Source organism: Spea bombifrons, chromosome 2 (assembly GCF_027358695.1).
Source record: "Spea bombifrons isolate aSpeBom1 chromosome 2, aSpeBom1.2.pri, whole genome shotgun sequence".
In the NCBI taxonomy this organism is placed as follows: domain Eukaryota; kingdom Metazoa; phylum Chordata; class Amphibia; order Anura; family Pelobatidae; genus Spea; species Spea bombifrons.
Window position 1 is genome coordinate 28,375,080 of NC_071088.1, and position 17,062 is coordinate 28,392,141.

The following is a 17,062-nucleotide window of genomic DNA, read 5'->3' on the forward strand; positions in this document are numbered from 1 at the left end:
CATGCTATGCCAACTGGGAGATTTAATCATTCAGTGCATCCACCTTGGTGTGGAGGATAATGCTCATGTAATACACAACATGAATATATGTATTATCTTATGTGTATTTAGAAGATATTTTTGATGCTTCAGTGTTTACATTTTGGAGCCCTTCCTTTCAATAAGGGCAATGATCGACACTTTTGGAACTTGATGTCTAATTAGTCTGCAAAACACAATGCGAAAAGATGTATCTGATATATGGTATTAAAAAACAAATCGTTGTGTGTTTGATACGTAGGCCCCTCTATCAAAATGCATGACTTATCGCAACACCCGGCCTGGCAGCTTTATACAGAGATCCCTTTGTTTTCTGTAAATGTTGTAAATGCCTGTACTATAAAAAAACAGTGAAATTAGCCTATTTCCATGTTAGGCACTGAAGTCGACTTTTGTATGTCACTCGGCCTTGTGTGGGATCAATGTATTGTAATTGCAGACATACTATTGTGTGATCCCTGATTTTCATCCGTACCATTCTCTTAATTTCATGTTAAATATAGATTTGTAAATTATTTGCTAATTGCATCACCAATAGTATAAACTATTTGTTTTGATTTTTTTTCCTGAAAGAACTATAATAAGTTAAAGCAAATAAAATGAATGCATCAGCGAAAAAAATCATCACATTCATACATATTTGGTGAAGTTGTTTTTAACTTGGATTTTTATAATATTCCTGGTATTTATGTATTGTCACTTGCCACTCTGTTGTATGCTTCATAACAATGAAATAGAATGGTTTTATAATGACATGCTGTAAGTGTGTATGTTTTTTCTCGTCTCGTGACTGCTCATCCATGCTAAGCTTCACCATCGGTTTTGCAGAAACATTCATTTTGCAGCATCATACACTAAATAAAACAATCCGGCAATTTTTAGATTAAAATAAGCAATATATGTATTGATAGAACAGACCTTATGAGTATACCATAGGAGAAGCTATTTTAATTTCCTCTTTGGATCTGGTTTATTATCACTCCGGTTAAGCCTCTCTCCTATTGTTAAGTTGCTGATTCAGACTGAGACGGCCTTTGTAGGGGTGAGGAATGGAAAGACAACTTCAGGACAGGAAATTTATTCAACATGGCTAGTTCTATAATCAGAAGTATCAGCTTCCCTGCGCTAAACTATTAAATTAAATACCTCCAAAACAATTTTACTGATTGACAAACAATACAAGCTATAGGTGGCTTTTTATTATGGTAAAATGTACGATGGCCCTAGGATTTCAAACCTTTTGTAGCTCCCTATGTAAGTTATGTTTCTAGCCCCCACCTTCTGCGTGCCCTTGCTTGCTAAAATATGGACAACTTAATAGCCCCACTGGGGAGCCCTCCATATTTTAACCCAGAGTCTCTAGGTAAAGCTCATTTGCTCTGTTGTTTTTGTCTTTCTCTTCACAGGGGAGTGGCATGTGGCCATGCCTAGTGGCACATAATGGCCTAGGCAGCAGTTAGGACAGTAGCGAAGAGGTGCATGGTCATGCCTTGAATTAGGCCTAGGGTGATGGTCATGATAAATAAGACACTGGCTATACCCACTCCTACCCATGTTCTGCCTTCTCCCTGCGCAGTTCTATCTCAGTTAAGGCTACCTGGGGCTAGCCTCAGCCATGCACATGGCTATTCCTGCCTCTACATGAAGCCTCCTTCCCATAAGACAAGAAGCTCTGGGTAGCCTATCCTGGGAAATTCTCAAGTATGCTCAATTCTGGTTGTGCCAATATTTCATTGGGTCAAACATGACAAAGGAGACTATTCAGTAAAGGGGGAGTTTGCAGGGGAGTTCACTTTGCTTTTCATTATAAGGTGCTAACACTGGCAGGTTCCTCCAGCTAGAAAGGCAGAGCCAGCCTTGTACAATTTAATGGGTGTTATAACTATAAAGGACCAACCATACTCTTCCTCCAGCAAAGTCTTATTGGGGATGGGCCTTCATAATGTATGGTGATAAATCCCAAAGAGTAACATATTTGTATATGCTAAAAAGTGGCAGCATGAGCCCTTTAAAAGTTTGTCAGTTGTATACAGGAGAGTTGCTCGGGGCACAGAACAGCACAGTAGCAGTGATGCTTATCGTGGTTTCTTTTTTTCTTAGTTCCAAGTAGGTAATATTTACAGTATGGTTTCAGAGAGTGGAAACTAGTACAGAAGACAGAATTCTGTTTACTAAGCATTAAGAGAGCAGGAATGTGCACAGACTGTATGACCCCATCTCCTTTGTTGGAAAGCCAAAGTAAAGAATAATACAGTGATCCAAGATTATGTGACACTGAATTTTCAGAGAGACATATCTGATTATTGTCTGTCCTACCTTACCTCTATATACAGCTTATTTTTATTTCACGTAAGTATTCATATAGCAAAATGACTTCTGTTTTTTGGTAGCATGGCTATCTTGATGCCACATCACATTTTAAATATTTGTGGTAATAGCTTTAGAGAAGAATTACACGGTTGATCTTCAGGTTAATGTGCAGTATGTTAAAGCAATATAGCTCCACAAGGTGTATGCATGGAATCCCCCAGTTTAGCCTTTTGGTGGACGTCAGAACTGGTTAACATCTGAACTTAAAATACAATTTAATGGGTGTTTTAACTATAAAGGACCAACCATACTCTTCCTCCAGCAAAGTCTTATTGGGGATGGGCCTTCATAATGTATGGTGATAAATCCCAAAGAGTAACATATTTGTATGTTACAAATAATAACAGAAGTGATGAATGTTTTTCAATGCTGAATTCAATTATAGTTTTATCTCAGATGCCCTTTAACTAATACATCTGATAGATGACCCTCAAAAGGTCTAATGATCAGGTGGGAGAAAATGGAATGGCTGGATCACATCTAACACTGACCAATTTGGTTGCTTAAATTGACGCAAAGCAACAAGCAAGAACCTTTTTGCAAATGTTGTTACATTACATTAGACTGTGTTGCAGTGATATAATCAGATGATGTCATAGTACCAGAAAGGTAGTCAGTTGATTTCTCAGGATCAGACCTCAGCCAGCTGGAGTGGATCCATAGCAGGAGATCAGTGAGGCATCTCGAAGTGGCACAGAAACCCTGTTATTGCTTGTGTGTAGACATCAGTGACTCTGGGGACAGAATGGAAAAGCAAGGGTGGGGGGAGGAATTGCCTCCAGGCTGCTTTGATTTAAACAATTTGGTCACTACTTTAAGCTTTCTGTGCTCCACAAGCAATCCCTCATCTGTCCACTGGGGCACATAGCGTAACAAGGAAATAAGACAGTATTTATTTACATCTTGTTTAGTTCCACTCTGTGCTCTTTTTATTGGATTTCTATGGATTCGCTTTCTGTAAATGCATTTTAGACAGTATTGATTAATATACACTAAGCATGCTGTCTGAGAGGTATGCCCCAGGCTGCTTTATTGCTGGGCTACTTGGCTGGACTTGGCCCTCAGGTTGAATGCCCTCCCCTGTATACCAATTACGTTCTTCTCCATGGTGTTTTGTTAATAAATAATAAAAGACAAATAATGCATTCAAATTATTGCTTGCTCAGCCACAGAAAAGGTGTAAGGTACAGCTATAATTGTGTTATTTGCAAAAAGTATGGCCTTCCGTTTGCTGTGAACATCTGAATAGTTCTTACCTGAGGTTTTTTTCAGTGTATACGGCCCTAACACAGTACACTGGCTTCACTACCCTACATGCATCTGTACACACAAAGGGGTGACCCCACAAAACAGGCCACCTGTCTACAGTCTACACAGACACACTCCCTGTCACAGGAAGCACTCTCTGTTCCCGCTACAGAAAGGAAGTGCCCATGGAACAAACCAGTTCAGAGAGAGGGGGGAGATGGAATCTATTCTCCTCCTGCCTCTCTGCCTGTGTTCATGCTCTCACAGAGGCGTCATGCAGGTCATTGAAAGATAATAGTAGTAAAAAAAATATTAAATAAAAAATTAACAATTTTGCCCCCCTGTCAATAGACACCCCAATCCTCCCCACATACAGTATGCATTTTATGTAACTGCTGACTCACCCTCACTCCTCTCTTTTTTCTACTATTCATTTAATTTGCTAATATAAAACATTACATTGAATACAAAATACATTTTTTAAGATTTGCCTAAACAGAAAATGTAGAGAAAAAGAACAAAAAAGCAATGCAGATATTAAGCATAACAATCAAATCCATACAAACATATATATATATATATATATATATATATAGTCTTAATAGAATATGTATACAGACAACTTATTTTTAGCTTGTGTAGGAATATAGACTGTATTGGGGGAATAGTCATATTTTTTTTAATAAAAAGTCGCCCAGGTAAGAATAATGCGAGAAACACAGAAATGGGTTTATCTAAAATATAACAGAAAGAGGTAAAAAGAGGTCACTTGTTCACACAAGAGGAAGAAAATCCACATTATTTCCTTTTTAAATTAAACCTAAAAAGTTTTTTATTTCGCAAATTGTGCAAAGTAGAATGTTTTTTTAACATTTCTCTTTCAGCAAGACATGTTCATATTATTATTATTTATTTGTTTTAAATAGCGCCATCATATTCGGCAGTGCTGTACAATTAATAAATAGGACATAACATAACGAGAGCCCTGCTCAAATGAGTTTACAATCTAGAAATTCACATTCAAATAAAGGCAATTATAAGATATATTTTTCAATTGGCAATCATAGTTGTTTCCTGTTTGAAGACACTATTATTTTAAGCAAACAGCTAATAAGAATAATTGTCTTTATATGATAACAAACAATAAAAAAATGGGGATGGTTTGATGCCAGTGAAATGGGGCATGTAGAAATCAAACGTGTAGATTGGATAGGTATATTCCAAGCGTTCGAGCCAGGAAATAAGAACAGGAAGTGTTTCACGTATTGCATTTACCGTATATACAGAAACTTAGTCACATGAACATTCATACACTAGTGAAATCTGGCTGTTTCTACAATATAAATATATTGAGTAACACTTAAATAGGTATTGCTCTTTGTTCAATGCTAAAGTTAAATACCAGACCTTCTACCATGCATTTGAAAATAAAAAACCCAGTACAGAGGTGTTTGACTCCATTTCCTGTCTCTGCATGCGCCTATCTAGGGTAGCCATCCGGGTTGTGGTCAGGGTGACATCTAAAATGTTTGAAGAGAGAACAGAAGAGAAGGGGAGAATTTAGTTGAGGCGAAAAGGGAGAGGAAAAAAAGACAAAAAGAGAACAAAAGGAGAGATGAGGGGGGAGAGATGAGAGAGAAAGGAGGGACAGAGGAGAGGAAACTGGTGCAAAAGGGGAAGAGAAAAGGAGAACAGGAGAGAAGAGTAAAACCCTTTAACTTCAGCGCTTTTAACTTTAACCACCCAGCAGCTGGATCAGAAAAATAGAAAATACGCCTTTTGCATCTTAAAAAAATCAGAACTTACTCACAAGGTTTGGTGCTCCAGACAGTGTCAGGGAGGGTTCTTTCCATAGAATCTGCATTGACGGGACTGTGGGTTGTCTCTTCGGTCTGCCAGTCTCCAATGGATATCTCAATGCATTAGCTCATACTTCCTTAAGCTGTCACAACCCACTGGGGGTCTGTGTTTTGAGGGTTAAGTAGAACACCCTCCCTCTATGGATTGGCCTCTGGACACAACCAACAAGAGGACCAAAAAAAAGACCAAAGCTGACAGAGGAGAAAAAAAACACACACGAAGAACAAAACACAAGGACAAGTAGCAAAGGACACAAGGCAAAACAAAAACCTAGGAGAAGAACCTACCGGCAAGTAGTACCAGGCCCACATTCCAAATGAACCTATGCCTGGCAACTTACTGGAGACAGACTGGTAAACACACTATAAAGCATGGCAACCGACAGAGTCATTAATGCGTCTGAGGGCAGTACCCACACCCTATACGCCTAGCTCCAGCACAGACCTCCAGAGGCAAATGAGCCAGATAAGAAGGTTAGGCTAGTGTCCCTAGGTACAACCCAAGGCTGACTGCTAGCAATCGGGTGCAGAGGAGGAACTAAGCAGAACAACATAGAAATAATATATTGTAGTTTATAAAACAAATAGTAGTAGTTTCCAGTATATAGAGGCTTTATGTAGTAAACTTTGGCTGAAGATTTGGATAATGTGGTAATACATAGTGAATACCGGGAATCTCACCATCTCAATTGGAGCTCCTTGTTTAACTCCTAACCCCAGTTTCTAGAAACCTCGACCATATGAAAACCATATGAAATTGGCCACAACCAATTACTAAGGAGCAGGTGAGAACTTTCCGGAGTATAATTGGGTATTACAATTGGCTTTGCTTTAAATTACCTTACAAAATCAAAAGCCCTGTAGCAGTAAAACGGTCCCAAGAAACTGAAAAGGCCTTTGGAAAATTAAAAGAAGAAATTTGTGCCCAATCAGCGTTGTTTGATCACTCAATATTGTACTTGAGCAGAAAGCTTACTTAATGATAATAATATTATTTTTTATTGTTTTATCCACAAGATAGAAATTACTCTACAGTAGAGAAGATGTGTCTTTCTATAAAGTGGGCAGTAGACACTCCAGCTCACTGGAACAAGGAGTCTGATTTGCCATGCCTCTAACCATCTTTCTGTCTGGCCTGTCTCTGCAACCTGGATGATCGCGTGTGAATAGAGATTCATGGACAAAACACCAAACTAAGAAGTATTTTTGTCATAATGGCTAGAGGAAATGGAGTAAGGTGATGAGGTCAACGTCACCAAGGATTCATGGAACAGCAATTATATGTACTGTGCAGTATTCAGATAAGAAAAGGAAGAGGGAACTTCCTACGGATGGTCCCCCAGAGCTCACCCTTCCTGCTCATTATGGGAACTAGGGCAAAGACAAGTTAGGTATATGGGACTAGCTAACAATGGGTAGGGAAAGGAGTGGGGAGTGGGCAGAGCCAACGGGAGGAGCGGGTGGAACCAAAGATTACTCCTCCCAATTATAGAACAAAAGCTTTTCTTTAGGTCTGGCCATCAGTGAGTGTGTGAGAACTGGATAATTGAGGGTAATAGAGGTAAAATGTGGGCAAAAAAGAGATTAGGATAGGGAAATAAGAGACAGTTCAAATGAAGGTGATGACAAGCACAGGCAATTAACAGCACACACTGGTGCCTGAATGTTTTGTTGTTGGGGCATTGCTACAACTCTGTCCCACTCTAGATACGGTTATGGAGATTAATATGGTTATTGGGCCTGACTGGGGATTAAAATTGTTCCTGGCACTTTAAGGCCAGCGTTTGCCAGCACATGCAGCAATGAAGGTAGATGGGTGGTAATAGGCTCTAGCCAACTACGCATTTGCCAGTCCAGGCCTGGGTTATATATAAAGAGTCAATTTGGCACATAATGCTGTGGGGAAACACATAAAAGGAACAATTGTGCCAAAAGTGCATGTGATTTTCCATTGTTGTGAAGAGTATTTCTATGTGAAACACTCTGCATGTTCTCTCTTCCATTCATGTTAACCTCACTAGAACGCAATGCATTGAGAATGTGTGAACGCGCATGTGCAGAGACCCAGCAGGGCGGGAGACAGCTATTAATGTAAAGAAGTCACATTTTGACATGAAACACTGCTCCTTTAACTGAGATTGTCCCCTTTTTATGCTAGTTTTTATAATTGATTGCTTTTGGGATAATAATTCATATACCAATCATTGTCTCTGACCAGCATGTCATTCATAACAAATGACAGATTCAATATTCCTTATTGACATACGTGAGATGACCCTGTATGTACCTGCATGTCCATATCACGTCATTAAGTCCCGTATTTGATCTTCCATCTTGCATGACAATCCACCGTTAGGTTTGCCAGTTTTTCTTTGTACATGGATTAACATTCATTTTCTTTCTTGAAACCTTCCGGAGCAATAAAATAATAAAATATTATTGGTAGAATCTTAAATACATGATTGCAAACGTCTCAAAGTCCACATTATTTATTTTGGCTATAAGGTGTAATGTTTGCCTTAATTATAATGTTCACAATTTTCCAAGCACAGAAATGCTTTGGAACATGCATTAGACTGTGCTTATCAAACCCACCACAGACTTATATACTTCATTATATACTAATAAAAAGGTCTGCCTAAACAAGTATATATATATATATATATATATATATATATGTTATTAGAGTAGTGTGTTGTGATTAAAATATTATTATTTATTGATTTATATAGCGCCATATAAAAGATAAATATGGCCCTGTTCAAATTAGCTTACAATAAATACAAGTTCTTTATTGTCTGTGTAGTAATTCATGTTGCAAGGATATAAACCTTTCTTTTTTGTTTATTCCAACTTCTATTACAATATACATCTGCAAATTAGAGATTAAAAAGTCAAGTATTATAAAAATAGTGATTGCTGAGAAGTAATATATTTGCTTTGCCCACTTGTTACCATATGGCTTATCTGCTATGAGTGACATTTATTGTGTATTTCCAAAATAAACCAAGTAATGATTATCTTCAAACAATGGCCTTCTATATTTTGAATATTTGTAAAAATATTTGATTTCAGCTTCAGTTAAAATATGACATACACTTCAATTAGAATAATAAGGCTGTTCAAGTGTGAAATTCAAATGCAGTTTTTTGCAGGTGGGTTCTTTATATTATTATTACTATTTTTATTATTTATGGTTTTGTATAGCGCCATCATATTCTGCAGTGCTGTACAAAGGGTAGATAGGACATAACAATTTGTTTATAACACAAGATGATGTACACAAACTACAGTTGAGGAGGACCCTGTTCAAATTTCTATCTAAGTATATTATTATTATTTATTGTTTTATATAGCGCCATCAAATTCCGTAGCGCTGTACAATGGGTAGACAGGACATAACAAGTAGTAACATAACAATTTGACTTACAGAAACAACAGGTGAGGAGGGCCCTTCACAAACAAATCTATATCCTAAGTATATAGCAACAATCATGTATGTACGGTCTGATGTGAGTTGCAGAAAATAAACACATATTACGGTACATGTCAAAGCTAGGTGCACATATTGGGATCCTGAGCACACTATAAGAGCAGATTTCAGTAGGTTCAATAACCCTTTGGTGTAATTGTACTTTACACTGTGCCTTACCAGCACAGCCCCAGATATTATTCTGAATGTTTATTATATGGTCTATAACAAGGAAAAGGAAAGAGTAAAAATAAACTGTGGCTATGAACGTCGGATGGTGCCAATTATAATTAAAACCTCCCGATTTACTCATTTACTCATTTTCATAATCCCTTACTGTTCTTAACATGTTACTATTTGGCTAATGGAACCATATTGACCAGACTACCCAGATATTTCAACATTATTTGTTCTGCTAATATTACATGACACAGGATAGAAAAAGCACAATATACACAATATGAAAAAGTTTGGCCACATGAGACATCCTGAGAAGCCAGTGGACAGTCTTACCAATTTTGAGACATTTCGGTCAAGGTCAATTGTTGTTACAAGAGCTTTTTCTAATTTAGAAAAATCTCTTTGGTAATAGACTGGGATAGCATGCTGTCACACAAGGCCTGTCAGATTGATTAGACAATACGCATGTACATTGATCAGTGCATTGATTCACAGATCCATCATTTACCAAAACCTCACACTTACCATTTTGGATCAATAACTGGACAAGGATGGGTTACGTACTGGTCTGCAGTGCAGGCTATGGCATTTATGCTCTTTAAAGACAATGATGTACAGTATATAAGGGAATATAATATTTATTACCAGTATTTTCATTATCAGTTTTGAAATATTTTATTACATGCATGACAGCAGTGCATAATGAATCCACATTCACATGTCACATTTTTGGGGGGTTATTAGTCAACTTATTATGACATTGAATCCAAACCCCATCCTTAGAGAAATCCTTAATTTAGACATTACACAACTGACCTCATGGGGTTTAGACAGTTGTGACATCTCACCATCCTAAGCTCATTTGAGCAGGGCCCTCCTCACCTGTTGCTCCTCTAAGTCAAATTGTTATGTTATATACTACTTGTTATGTCCTGTCTACCCATTGTACAGCACAATAGAATGTGATGGTGCCATATAAAGCAATAAATAATAATAATCATGCACACACATAATTTATGGTAACTTCTCAGGTCTGCTGACCCCAAGGTTTCCATTTCTATGTGAGAGTTATGATCAGTGATATATATATAGACCAGGCCCAAGGCAAGATTATCTGCCACACACAACCTACCTTGCTCTCCTAGGTCTTGTGTGGTCATGAGTGGTGTGTTTAGGTTGGAGGTTGCCCTAGACTTAACCAAGGGAAGTGCTAGCTAATCTGTTGCTAATGTCTGCGTAGCTAATCTCTGCATCACCGTTCTCTCTGTTAAGTGCCAGGATATGATGTCCATCCCTAGGGCTCCACCCAGGGCCATGTTTAAAGCGGGGCAAAAGTCCAGTCATTCCAGAGGGCCCACAGCAGCTGCCTCGTGAGCCTGCAACACTTAGGATCGCCACCTGCTCGTAATCAGCCATTTGAATCTGGTGCCGGCATACGTTAAATACAGCAATGCAATGCTGGTATTTTTTTGTGACGGGGGAGCAGGGAGCTTCCTTAAAAGGGGGAGCTCCCACTTCAGCCACCCTCAGTGTCTGAATCACTATATAATTATAGGGGTTATGTTGTACCTCGGTTGGTGTCTGGATCTCTATATAATGATAGGAGTTGCACTGTACCACCCTCAGTGTCTAGATCACTATATAATATATAATATAATATAATAACTGTGTCTGGCTCAGTATTTAATGGGAGTTGTTGTGTACCACTGTCAGAGAGTAGCTGTACCGAGGAGCCTGAATCTCGTAGGGTCATGCAACATTTAGTGTCTGCCCATTTTGTCCACCCTTGCCAACTCACAACTATGAGCAGTATTTTTTTTGAAGAGAAGATAGCAACCCTAGCAACAACACCTTTGAGGATAGTGACCAGGGCCTCTCCTCTGCGGCTCAGCTAGAGAAATCACCAGTCCTTTCTCTGTAGGGGCAGGCATGCATCCTCTCCAGCTCCCTGCACATAGGTGGAAGTCAGAGCGTCGGGATGACATCACTTCCTGGCAGTCAGACTCCAGAGAGCGTGGCTGTGTAAGAGCCAGACTGAGAGGAGCACTGGCTGAAAGGAGCACTGGCTGAGAGGAGCCTTGAGTCTCTGAGACGGTGTGGGTGTCACTTGGTATCTGGCAATCTTCTCATGTATGAATAAATAGTTCTTGAGAGTCCTATTGGCAAGTAAAATGTAAGTTCCTGGTAACCCTCCTAAGTCACTTAAACTATACATCTCAAATGAACCTAGTCGTGGTATCCTAACATAACTTTTTATGTCTTTATTAATATTAGTGACAGGCTATTAATCATATCCAAAGTCTTTCCAGGGAATTCAATTCAAAATTTCTTAATATCTTAATCCTATTTCTATAATAGCTTTCTTGAGTTTTTGGCAAGCAGAATAGGCTAAGAAATCTCCTATTATTGCTTTTAGCGCCTTACAGGTTTATAACACCAATGGCTCCTTTCCAGTTTGGCCCCTTCTTAAACCCTTTGGTTGCCATATGTGTTTGCAATATGAGGGAAATACATACATTGTTTTCCTCTAAGGTATTTAAATGGTTACCTTTTTTTTTTTTTACACAATTGAGAACTGAGGTAATAATCTACATTTGAAAGCTGTTTTGTTGCATCATGTCACATATTAAAAAGGTGGCCTAGGAAATTCTCATAACTATTATATTTTATTAAAAGTTGCAGGCATACTTTTGTTACGACACACATACAAAAAAAAACAGAATGTATTTTTTTACTAGCAGCCACTGCTATTTTAGGGATCAGTGAAGTAAACTGTCTTTGTGTTTCAGTGAACCAAGCAGGTTTACATTTCTCGGTTGCTTGCTTTAAGGGGAGCAGCCACAGTTGTTTTCCACAACTACATTATTCTATGACATATATATATAGATATATATATATATATAGATATAGATATAGATATATATATATATATATATATATCTATATCTATATCTATATATATATCTATATATATATGCAGTAGATTGCACATTTTGTCAATCTTCTTTTGAAGAGAAGCCGAGGCATGTGTGCCTGATTTCCTGTCCTTAAGTTCTCTCCCATCTCCCCATCACACCACTGGCAGTGTGACAATAGGACCAAGATATCATAAAGGAGAGAAGTAATCATGCAGATCCTGAGAACATGTTAAGGCGGTATACGCTATATTAATCAGTAAACACTACAAAGATTAGTTTATGGCACGTTCGGACCAGCAATGACAGGGCGGTCCTGCCACTTTAAAATTGTTTTGCAGGCAGATCGGATGAATGTGTGGTTCTGTTAGCCAGTGGCCCACCCAGTATTAGTGTCTTATAAATCTTGATAGTATACCATAGGCGTTTTGATTACCCCTCTGCTAGTGACATACATCTATAGCCAGATGATAGGAAGGCACTTTAGTTTTAACTGCTAACCTACTCTGCTATATCATATCAATTGGTGAACTTACTGGTCCTGGGCCAACCTTTATCTCAAGATTAGATGAGGAACCTTTTATGTATTTATCTCCAGTATTTTAACGAGATGCAAAAAGACTAAAGATTTAGTTTTAGTTTGTTTGTTTAGCCCACCCAGTATTTGCCAGATAGCCAGTCTGGGCCAGGCTTTAGGGTACAACAATGTTCCATCGCTAATGTTTCTTTATGCTATGTTAGATATTAAAATTATTAAATACTTGTTGTTTGGCCCAATGAATGGTATTCAACTTAAGATTCCTTCTTCTCTTGGGTTAATGCTGCTATTTGCATTTTCCTTATTATGATGACCTTCGTATGAAGGAGCTGTTTCATAAATATGAGCTGTTTGTTAAATTTAGAGACTTACCAGCAACATATAGAGTGGACTATGGTATAGATAACTTTACCTAAGTGTGAGCTTCAAAGTGAAACAGTTGTTTAAGTAGTATGATGTGGAAATCAGATGATGGGAAGGAGTTAGTTGATGTAGTTACCGTATGTTGCAAGCGATGTGAGACTGAGTACTTGTAACAAATCATATGTGTCACACTCGGTACCTTGGCCTTGGCCACTTGAAACTGGCTAGAAAGACAAGGATGGGGTTCCAGCCCTTTGGCATAAGTGCATGAAATCTCCAAGATAAGCTTTGCAATCTCAAATAGGTGCCATGTTTTCCCCCTTCTGAAAATGATATACATATAAAGCATATTCAAAGACGGAAAGGATCCAGTCGGGAAGTAAATGCTGCTTTTAGTACTTTTAACGTTAGAAACACTGATGGTTGAAATTCCAATTAACACTTAAGAAACGGGTTTAGGCAGTGGCCAACTTTAAACATGAGAGCCACATCGGATGCAATTGCCCCTCTGCCCCTTTCCAAGCCCTATCCTGATGATAATGTTTTATATTATAAAGCTGTTAACAGCAAGTTGCCCAACTGGAAGGAAACTTGAAAGACAGTTGCCTCTGTGTTGGTTCCTTTAATCTAGTATTTATTTTTATATAGTACCATTATATTACATACCGCTGTATAATGCACTACATATTGATGTGAATTAGTGATTTTTTTTTATGATGCATGTAAAGTTAAGATGCAGCCAACCGACCTTTAGGACTCTCTTGGGTCCTGAAACAATGGGGTCAGTGAACATACCCTATGCTGTATATTTCTGTATGTATCTGTGCGCGTGGTCTTGTTTTTATTTTATTTAGAACTTGGCCAAATTTATGTATTTGCGCAGACTATTTTTTTTTTAACTTAAATATCAACACATTCCCTAAGCTAGCATTAAATACACAATACATAGAGAAGGCAGTAATTGTAATTAAAATCAAAATTATCAAAACACTGGAAATACAATTATAAAGTTGATCTGCTCTCCGATACGTGAAGGGTTAAACCTGTGCATGCTTTTATACTCGCCCCCTGCCTTTACACTGGTGCCCCTGGCAGTGACATGGCTTTGTGTGTCTGCACTTGTCAATTGTTTTTAATCATCACCACTCCTAAAGTTAGAAGTATTCAATGGAAGTACCCCCCTCCTCTCAAAAGTGTCCCTCCCAACATACCTCCTGTCCCCTATTAGTCAGAGATGAATGAAAGCAGAAAGGGGGTCATAAAATCACCCACTGCCTGAATAAGGTCACACTGCCCTGTCCCGATGAAGCTCACACTGCCCTGTCGCGATGAAGCTCACACTGCCTGTCCCGATGAAGCTCACACTGCCTGTCCCGATGAAGCTCACACTGCCCTGTCCCGATGAAGCTCACACTGCCCTGTCGCGATGAAGCTCACACTGCCTGTCCCGATGAAGCTCACACTGCCTGTCCCGATGAAGCTCACACTGCCCTGTCGCGATGAAGCTCACACTGCCTGTCCCGATGAAGCTCACACTGCCCTGTCGCGATGAAGCTCACACTGCCCTGTCGCGATGAAGCTCACACTGCCTGTCCCGATGAACTTCACACTGCCTGTCCCGATGAACTTCACACTGCCCTGTCGCGATGAAGCTCACTCTGCCCTGTTTGTAAAGGACTAGATTTGGAGGAGGTGCTACGAAAGGGAGGGGAATCTGGAACAGTTCTCCGCCCTGCTAACCTCTAGGACAAGACATCAGGCTGCAGACAGACCCCGGCTGATAAGAACCTCCGGCTACCGGAGAAGTAATCATTTGCTGGTCCAGCCCAAAGTTCTGAAGGCAGCATGCGGGGTGGGTGAGCCTGTTAGTGAGACATGCTGGGGCAGACGTTGCATACAGTGTGCACGGTGTTTGTCAGTTGGCTCAGTGCTTAACTGCAAACGTGGAAAAAAAACAAAGCCTGGATCTATCTTCTCACATCTGCATGTTGGAGACATACTCCAGAAGTCTGAAATTGCCTCCAGCTTGTGTGCATCTGCCCCCAGACCTAGCCTTATCTGGGATCCTGCAGCTGTCTTTGGAAAGCATTGCACGGAGATTCTAAGTATGTGCATTCACAAGTTAGATCTGCCTCTGGAGCAGTGAGTAAACTGACTTGGAGAACTTCTTTTATCACTTGCTCAGATCCGCCTTCTAGAACTTAACGCCAACAAGCTAAGCCGGTCATGTTAAATACTGCTCTTCACTACTCCATTCACATGCTTGGACCCTGCTGCTGATCACTTACCTGCGCTGATCGTGTGTCCCTGTGTGGCCCAAAGAGATGAGGTGACCTACATCTGCTTACATTTGGTGCTAAACACATCATTGCCCCAGAGGGTGTTCCTGCCTGCTTTATAATCTCAGTCATGGAGAACTGTGTCCCCTCTGCTGTCCAAGCTCAGGAGGACCCTGGAGGGTGCATGCGGGATCAGCCATGGTCAGGAATGGATCAGCAGCTCACCCTGTCAGCAGGACCTGTGCCGGACACCCCTATAGAGTGTGCTCAGTTCCTGGGCAAACAGAGGTCACTTCGGGTAGTTTATGTCCTCAATGACAGCCTGAAATCAGCCCAGGGGGGCAGCCCGGAGGCTGGAGCCCTGCAGTGTCTGCGCCGGGCATGCGAGGGGGAGAGCGCCCAGTTCAGCAGCGTTAACTTCGGGGAGCTGGACTTTGGGGAGACGGCTGTGCTGGACACCTTCTATGATGCAGGTAAATCCAACTGTCTATGTGTGCCAGACACACTCTACAGCTGTGAGGCACTACTGGAGTAGGGTTACCAGAAGTATTGCAGAACTCTTGTACCTACACTCAGTTCATTATTTGCTGGGAAAAGCACATTTTGCAGATAATATTCCTTATAATCATTATTATTCATTCCTTATGGTCATTAATCAAAAAAGGCAATTGTCACCTCCCTTCCCTGGGGCATTGGGGACAATTAAAGGAACAGTCAGGGAACAATTGACATCCTGGTATTCAGTAGATCAGAAAGAATCCTCAGCAGTATAGGTGCCCCCTATGCATATCACAAAGCCTGGTATGATCCATGGGGGGGGGGTCAGGAGGGAAATACAAAAGGAAACTGGATTACTGCAATTATTATTTATTGTTTTACAGAGTGACATCATATTCCGTAGGGCTTAGATAACATGCATGCTTTTACTTGCTACTTTGTAGGTATAAATATTCAGCTTTTGGTGTTCAGTGACCAGCATTCAAAGGATTGGGACTGTGAAACCTCAAGCATGGTCCCTTTGTAGAACACTTGTAGAACAGCACACATTATACTTCTAACTATTTAAAGTGATAGTAGCTTAATTTCACCTTATTCTTAGAACAGTTGAAGGCTCAGTACATGTTCTATATACCCTGGTAACAAATTTTTAGCATTTTTTGGAATTTGTTCAGGTCTGTTACAGAAGTGGATATTCCGCTTGACATTTAAAAAACATAGAATTTGAAGGCAGATAAGAACTATCTAGTCTGCCTGTATTTCAAGATGTAATATTCAGACCTTGATAAGTCATTGGTCTTAAAGCCAGGTGGTAGCCACATTTTCAAACATCCTCACTGTAGAATGAATGACAAGTGAAGTGTACCAGGTTGATCACGCATACCTGTTAATAAATGAACAAGATATATAATCCTTGGGATCTCTCGAGTGAGTTCTTTTTCTAGAGATCCGATTGGCCAGACTGCACAGAAAGGGTTTGGGTCATGGGTCTATCACTCTGTGCCCCACTGGGTGCTCTGGTCAGCAGATATTGCAATCCACCAGCTGCACATCAATAGCTGCTACGTGGTTTTTTTTGGGATGCCCTCCATTTGCACCTTTCAGTGTATATAAATAAAAGAAAATTTACATTTATTTCATTTCTAGCTTATTTTCAAGTGTTGGAACCAGTGCAACTATATTGATGAGGCCCATAAAACTGCCATGGACTGCTCATCACAAAAACCATTGAGGACTGTTCTGCATGACCTGCTGAACCCATAACGGTTATTGTCATGCTAAGGAAACATTTGGAATCCCAA

At 39.7% G+C, this 17,062-nt stretch overlaps 1 protein-coding gene across 1 annotated transcript in view; it reads left to right on the forward strand.

Moving 5' to 3' along the window:
- Positions 1-14,794: 14,794 nt before the first annotated feature.
- Positions 14,795-17,062, forward strand: part of MAP3K15 (mitogen-activated protein kinase kinase kinase 15) — a 65,175-nt gene continuing 62,907 nt past the window's right edge. The window contains exon 1 of the mRNA XM_053457312.1: positions 14,795-15,736. Coding sequence (XP_053313287.1) covers positions 15,394-15,736 — 343 coding nt within the window. The 5' untranslated portion in view covers positions 14,795-15,393. The remainder of the gene's footprint in view (positions 15,737-17,062) is intronic.